General features: G+C 76.0%; 1 protein-coding gene across 2 annotated transcripts in view; it reads right to left on the bottom strand.

Annotated features, from left to right (window-relative positions):
- Positions 1–6,769, bottom strand: part of mpi (mannose phosphate isomerase) — a 43,091-nt gene extending 36,322 nt beyond the window's left edge. For both annotated transcript variants that reach the window (XR_011588268.1, XM_070865016.1), the window contains exon 1: positions 6,737–6,769. Coding sequence is in view for 1 of the 2 variants with exons in the window: in XM_070865016.1 (XP_070721117.1) it covers positions 6,737–6,752 (16 nt within the window). In the remaining variant the exon portion in view is untranslated. The remainder of the gene's footprint in view (positions 1–6,736) is intronic.
- Between the last annotated feature and the right edge of the window lie 342 nt (positions 6,770–7,111).

The raw sequence follows: 7,111 nt of genomic DNA, 5'->3' as shown, positions 1-7,111 counted from the left end.
GGGGTGGAGAAGGGGGGGGCGGGGGTGGAGAAGGCGGGGGTGGAGAAGGCGGGGGTGGAGAAGGCGGGGGCGGGGGTGGAGAAGGGGGGGGCGGGGGTGGAGAAGGGGGGGGCGGGGGTGGAGAAGGGGGGGCGGGGGTGGAGAAGGGGGGGGCGGGGGTGGAGAAGGGGGGGCGGGGGTGGAGAAGGGGGGGGCGGGGGTGGAGAAGGGGGGGGCGGGGGTGGAGAAGGGGGGGGCGGGGGTGGAGAAGGGGGGGGCGGGGGTGGAGAAGGGGGGGGCGGGGGTGGAGAAGGGGGGGGCGGGGGTGGAGAAGGGGGGGGCGGGGGTGGAGAAGGGGGGGGCGGGGGTGGAGAAGGGGGGGGCGGGGGTGGAGAAGGGGGGGCGCGGGGTGGAGAAGGGGGGGCGGGGGTGGAGAAGGGGGGGGCGGGGGTGGAGAAGGGGGGGGCGGGGGTGGAGAAGGGGGGGGCGGGGGTGGAGAAGGGGGGGGGCGGGGGTGGAGAAGGGGGGGCGGGGGTGGAGAAGGGGGGGGCGGGGGTGGAGAAGGGGGGGGCGGGGGTGGAGAAGGGGGGGGCGGGGGTGGAGAAGGGGGGGGCGGGGGTGGAGAAGGGGGGGGCGGGGGTGGAGAAGGGGGGGGCGGGGGTGGAGAAGGGGGGGGCGGGGGTGGAGAAGGGGGGGGCGGGGGTGGAGAAGGGGGGGCGGGGGTGGAGAAGGGGGGGGCGGGGGTGGAGAAGGGGGGGGCGGGGGTGGAGAAGGGGGGGGCGGGGGTGGAGAAGGGGGGGGCGGGGGTGGAGAAGGGGGGGGCGGGGGTGGAGAAGGGGGGGGCGGGGGTGGAGAAGGGGGGGGCGGGGGTGGAGAAGGGGGGGGCGGGGGTGGAGAAGGGGGGGGCGGGGGTGGAGAAGGGGGGGGCGGGGGTGGAGAAGGGGGGGGCGGGGGTGGAGAAGGGGGGGGGCGGGGGTGGAGAAGGGGGGGGCGGGGGTGGAGAAGGGGGGGGCGGGGGTGGAGAAGGGGGGGGCGGGGGTGGAGAAGGGGGGGGCGGGGGTGGAGAAGGGGGGGGCGGGGGTGGAGAAGGGGGGGGCGGGGGTGGAGAAGGGGGGGGCGGGGGTGGAGAAGGGGGGGGCGGGGGTGGAGAAGGGGGGGGCGGGGGTGGAGAAGGGGGGGGCGGGGGTGGAGAAGGGGGGGGCGGGGGTGGAGAAGGGGGGGGCGGGGGTGGAGAAGGGGGGGGCGGGGGTGGAGAAGGGGGGGGCGGGGGTGGAGAAGGGGGGGGCGGGGGTGGAGAAGGGGGGGCGGGGGTGGAGAAGGGGGGGGCGGGGGTGGAGAAGGGGGGGGCGGGGGTGGAGAAGGGGGGGGCGGGGGTGGAGAAGGGGGGGGCGGGGGTGGAGAAGGGGGGGGCGGGGGTGGAGAAGGGGGGGGCGGGGGTGGAGAAGGGGGGGGCGGGGGTGGAGAAGGGGGGGGCGGGGGTGGAGAAGGGGGGGGCGGGGGTGGAGAAGGGGGGGGCGGGGGTGGAGAAGGGGGGGGCGGGGGTGGAGAAGGGGGGGGCGGGGGTGGAGAAGGGGGGGGCGGGGGTGGAGAAGGGGGGGGCGGGGGTGGAGAAGGGGGGGGCGGGGGTGGAGAAGGGGGGGGCGGGGGTGGAGAAGGGGGGGGCGGGGGTGGAGAAGGGGGGGGCGGGGGTGGAGAAGGGGGGGGCGGGGGTGGAGAAGGGGGGGCGGGGGTGGAGAAGGGGGGGGCGGGGGTGGAGAAGGGGGGGGCGGGGGTGGAGAAGGGGGGGGCGGGGGTGGAGAAGGGGGGGGCGGGGGTGGAGAAGGGGGGGGCGGGGGTGGAGAAGGGGGGGGCGGGGGTGGAGAAGGGGGGGGCGGGGGTGGAGAAGGGGGGGGCGGGGGTGGAGAAGGGGGGGGCGGGGGTGGAGAAGGGGGGGGCGGGGGTGGAGAAGGGGGGGGCGGGGGTGGAGAAGGGGGGGGCGGGGGTGGAGAAGGGGGGGGCGGGGGTGGAGAAGGGGGGGGCGGGGGTGGAGAAGGGGGGGGCGGGGGTGGAGAAGGGGGGGGCGGGGGTGGAGAAGGGGGGGGCGGGGGTGGAGAAGGGGGGGCGGGGGTGGAGAAGGGGGGGGCGGGGGTGGAGAAGGGGGGGGCGGGGGTGGAGAAGGGGGGGGCGGGGGTGGAGAAGGGGGGGGCGGGGGTGGAGAAGGGGGGGGCGGGGGTGGAGAAGGGGGGGGCGGGGGTGGAGAAGGGGGGGGCGGGGGTGGAGAAGGGGGGGGCGGGGGTGGAGAAGGGGGGGGCGGGGGTGGAGAAGGGGGGGCGGGGGTGGAGAAGGGGGGGGCGGGGGTGGAGAAGGGGGGGGCGGGGGTGGAGAAGGGGGGGGCGGGGGTGGAGAAGGGGGGGGCGGGGGTGGAGAAGGGGGGGGCGGGGGTGGAGAAGGGGGGGGCGGGGGTGGAGAAGGGGGGGGCGGGGGTGGAGAAGGGGGGGGCGGGGGTGGAGAAGGGGGGGGCGGGGGTGGAGAAGGGGGGGGCGGGGGTGGAGAAGGGGGGGGCGGGGGTGGAGAAGGGGGGGGCGGGGGTGGAGAAGGGGGGGGCGGGGGTGGAGAAGGGGGGGGCGGGGGTGGAGAAGGGGGGGGCGGGGGTGGAGAAGGGGGGGGCGGGGGTGGAGAAGGGGGGGGCGGGGGTGGAGAAGGGGGGGGCGGGGGTGGAGAAGGGGGGGGCGGGGGTGGAGAAGGGGGGGGCGGGGGTGGAGAAGGGGGGGGCGGGGGTGGAGAAGGGGGGGGCGGGGGTGGAGAAGGGAGGGCGGGGGTGGGGTGGAGAAGGGGGGGCGGGGGTGGGGTGGAGAAGGGGGGACGGAGAATGGGGGGCGGGGGTGGGGGCGGAGAATGGGGGGCGGGGGTGGGGGCGGAGAATGGGGGGCGGGGGTGGGGGCGGAGAATGGGGGGCGGGGGTGGGGGCGGAGAAGGGGGGGCGGGGTGGATAAAGGGGGACGGAGAAGGGGGGACGGAGAAGGGGGGCGGGGGTGGGGACGGAGAAGGGGGGCGGGGGTGGGGACGGAGAAGGGGGGCGGGGGTGGGGACGGAGAAGGGGGGCGGGGGTGGGGACGGAGAAGGGGGGCGGGGGTGGGGACGGAGAAGGGGGGCGGGGGTGGGGACGGAGAAGGGGGGCGGGGGTGGGGACGGAGAAGGGGGGCGGGGGTGGGGACGGAGAAGGGGGGCGGGGGTGGGGACGGAGAAGGGGGGGCGGGGGTGGGGACGGAGAAGGGGGGGCGGGGGTGGGGACGGAGAAGGGGGGGCGGGGGTGGGGACGGAGAAGGGGGGGTGGGGGACGGGGGTGGAGTGGGTGGGAGGGGGTGGAGTGGAGTGTGGGGGGTGGAGTGGGGGGGGAAGGGTGAGGGTGGAGTGGGGGGGGGAAGGGTGAGGGTGGAGTGGGGGGGGGAAGGGTGAGGGTGGAGTGGGGGGGGGAAGGGTGAGGGTGGAGTGGGGGGGGAAGGGTGAGGGTGGAGTGGGGGGGGAAGGGTGAGGGTGGAGTGGGGGGGGGAAGGGTGAGGGTGGAGTGGGGGGGGGAAGGGTGAGGGTGGAGTGGGGGGGGGAAGGTGGAGTGGGGGGGGGAAGGTTGAGTGTGGAGTGGGGGGGGGAAGGTTGAGTGTGGAGTGGGGGGGGGAAGGGTGAGGGTGGAGTGGGGGGGGGAAGGGTGAGGGTGGAGTGGGGGGGGGAGGGTGAGGGTGGAGTGGGGGGGGGAGGGTGAGGGTGGAGTGGGGGGGAGGGTGAGGGTGGAGGGTGAGGGTGGAGTGGGGGGGGAGGGTGAGGGTGGAGTGGGGGGGGGAGGGTGAGGGTGGAGTGGGGGGGGGGAGGGTGAGGGTGGAGTGGGGGGGGGAGGGTGAGGGTGGAGTGGGGGGGGGGAGGGTGAGGGTGGAGTGGGGGGGGAAGGGTGAGGGTGGAGTGGGGGGGGAAGGGTGAGGGTGGAGTGGGGGGGGAAGGGTGAGGGTGGAGTGGGGGGGGAAGGGTGAGGGTGGAGTGGGGGGGGAAGGGTGAGGGTGGAGTGGGGGGGGAAGGGTGAGGGTGGAGTGGGGGGGAAGGGTGAGGGTGGAGTGGGGGGGGAAGGGTGAGGGTGGAGTGGGGGGAAGGGTGAGGGTGGAGTGGGGGGGGGGAAGGGTGAGGGTGGAGTGGGGGGGGGAAGGGTGAGGGTGGAGTGGGGGTGAAGGGTGAGGGTGGAGTGGGGGGGAAGGGTGAGGGTGGAGTGGGGGTGAAGGGTGAGGGTGGAGAGGGAGCGGTTGGGTGGGAGAGGGGAGCAGCATCCTTGAAGTGACCGGTCAGGGGGGTGGAGAAGGGGGAAGTGGGGTGGGGGGTGGAGAAGGGGGGAGTGGGGTGGGGGGTGGAGAAGGGGGGAGTGGGGTGGGGGGAGTGGGGTGGGGGGAGTGGGGTGGGGGGAGTGGGGTGGGGGGAGTGGGGTGGGGGGAGTGGGGAAGGGGGTGGGGGGTGGAGAAGGGGGGGTGGGGGGTGGAGAAGGGGGGGTGGGGGGTGGAGAAGGGGGGGTGGGGGGTGGAGAAGGGGGGGTGGGGGGTGGAGAAGGGGGGGCGGGGGTGGGACGGAGAAGGGGGGACGGAGAAGGGGGGAGTGGGGTGGGGTGGGGGGAGCGGGGTGGGGGGTGGAGAAGGCGGGAGCGGGGTGGGGGGTGGAGAAGGCGGGAGCGGGGTGGGGGGTGGAGAAGGCGGGAGCGGGGTGGGGGGTGGAGAAGGGGGGAGCGGGGTGGGGGGTGGAGAAGGGGGGAGCGGGGTGGGGGGTGGAGAAGGGGGGAGCGGGGTGGGGGGTGGAGAAGGGGGGAGCGGGGTGGGGGGTGGAGAAGGGGGGAGCGGGGTGGGGGGTGGAGAAGGGGGGAGCGGGGTGGAGAAGGGGGGAGCGGGGTGGAGAAGGGGGGAGCGGGGTGGAGAAGGGGGGAGCGGGGTGGAGAAGGGGGGAGCGGGGTGGAGAAGGGGGGAGCGGGGTGGAGAAGGGGGGAGCGGGGTGGAGAAGGGGGGAGCGGGGTGGAGAAGGGGGGAGCGGGGTGGGGGGTGGAGAAGGGGGGAGCGGGGTGGGGGGTGGAGAAGGGGGGAGCGGGGTGGGGGGTGGAGAAGGGGGGAGCGGGGTGGGGGGTGGAGAAGGGGGGAGCGGGGTGGGGGGTGGAGAAGGGGGGAGCGGGGTGGGGGGTGGAGAAGGGGGGAGCTGGGTGGGGGGTGGAGAAGGGGGGAGCGGGGTGGGGGGTGGAGAAGGGGGGAGCGGGGTGGAGAAGGGGGGAGCGGGGTGGGGGGAGTGGGGTGGGGGGAGTGGGGTGGGGGGAGTGGGGTGGGGGGAGTGGGGAAGGGGGTGGGGGGTGGAGAAGGGGGGGTGGGGGGTGGAGAAGGGGGGGTGGGGGGTGGAGAAGGGGGGGCGGGGGTGGGACGGAGAAGGGGGGACGGAGAAGGGGGGAGTGGGGTGGGGTGGGGGGAGCGGGGTGGGGGGTGGAGAAGGCGGGAGCGGGGTGGGGGGTGGAGAAGGCGGGAGCGGGGTGGGGGGTGGAGAAGGCGGGAGCGGGGTGGGGGGTGGAGAAGGGGGGAGCGGGGTGGGGGGTGGAGAAGGGGGGAGCGGGGTGGGGGGTGGAGAAGGGGGGAGCGGGGTGGGGGGTGGAGAAGGGGGGAGCGGGGTGGGGGGTGGAGAAGGGGGGAGCGGGGTGGGGGGTGGAGAAGGGGGGAGCGGGGTGGGGGGTGGAGAAGGGGGGAGCGGGGTGGAGAAGGGGGGAGCGGGGTGGAGAAGGGGGGAGCGGGGTGGAGAAGGGGGGAGCGGGGTGGAGAAGGGGGGAGCGGGGTGGGGGGTGGAGAAGGGGGGAGCGGGGTGGGGGGTGGAGAAGGGGGGAGCGGGGTGGGGGGTGGAGAAGGGGGGAGCGGGGTGGGGGGTGGAGAAGGGGGGAGCGGGGTGGGGGGTGGAGAAGGGGGGAGCGGGGTGGGGGGTGGAGAAGGGGGGAGCGGGGTGGGGGGTGGAGAAGGGGGGAGCGGGGTGGGGGGTGGAGAAGGGGGGAGCGGGGTGGGGGGTGGAGAAGGGGGGAGCGGGGTGGGGGGTGGAGAAGGGGGGAGCGGGGTGGGGGGTGGAGAAGGGGGGAGCGGGGTGGGGGGTGGAGAAGGGGGGAGCGGGGTGGGGGGTGGAGAAGGGGGGTGGGGGGTGGAGAAGGGGGGTGGGGGGTGGAGAAGGGGGGAGCGGGGTGGGGGGTGGAGAAGGGGGGAGCGGGGTGGGGGGTGGAGAAGGGGGGAGCGGGGTGGGGGGTGGAGAAGGGGGGAGCGGGGTGGGGGGTGGAGAAGGGGGGAGCGGGGTGGGGGGTGGAGAAGGGGGGAGTGGGGTGGGGGGTGGAGAAGGGGGGAGTGGGGTGGGGGGTGGAGAAGGGGGGAGTGGGGTGGGGGGTGGAGAAGGGGGGAGTGGGGTGGGGGGTGGAGAAGGGGGGAGTGGGGTGGGGGGTGGAGAAGGGGGGGGTGGGGTGGGGGTGGAGAAGTGGGGGCGGAGGTGGAGGCGGGGGTGGAGTGGGTGGGAGGCGGGGGTGGAGTGGTGTTGGGGGGTGGTGTTGAAGTGGGGGGTGGGGGTGGGGGTGAGGGAGGGGTTGGGTGGGAGAGGGGAGCAGCATCCTTGAAGTGACCGGTCAGAGGTCAGGAGTCTCTCCAGCGATTGCCGCACCCCATTGCCCGGTGCCCACCCGTCCATCCCCCTCACTCGGTGACCGGCGCCATCTCCTGCTTCTCTCCAGTGCAGCCAACAAGTTCCAACTCACCTCCCACCGCCGCCATCACGCCGCTCAGGTGCACGTACCTTTGCGTCTGACGTCATCGCCGTTACGCAAGCTCCCCGTGGTGTCCGTGTTGTGCGTGCCCGCGGAGCCTGCCGGGAGTTGTAGTTTTCTGTTCAAAGAGGGGCTTGGCCATGGATGAAAACTCAGTTTGAAGTTGTTCGTGCTTCCTTATAAGATTCTTTGGATTGGAGGTCCTCTATAACTGTCCATGAACAATAGGCTTTTGATTTTGGCCGTTCCTAAATTAATATCGTTGAAAGAAAAACTCACAATAGTATCATCATCATAGGCGGTCCCTCGAATCGAGGCTGACTTGCTTTCACAGGAGTTTCAATGATGGACCTAAAATTCCAGAAC

This window comes from Pristiophorus japonicus, chromosome 21 (genome assembly GCF_044704955.1).
Source record: "Pristiophorus japonicus isolate sPriJap1 chromosome 21, sPriJap1.hap1, whole genome shotgun sequence".
NCBI classification, from domain to species: domain Eukaryota; kingdom Metazoa; phylum Chordata; class Chondrichthyes; family Pristiophoridae; genus Pristiophorus; species Pristiophorus japonicus.
This window is presented reverse-complemented; position numbering and strand designations above follow the sequence as displayed.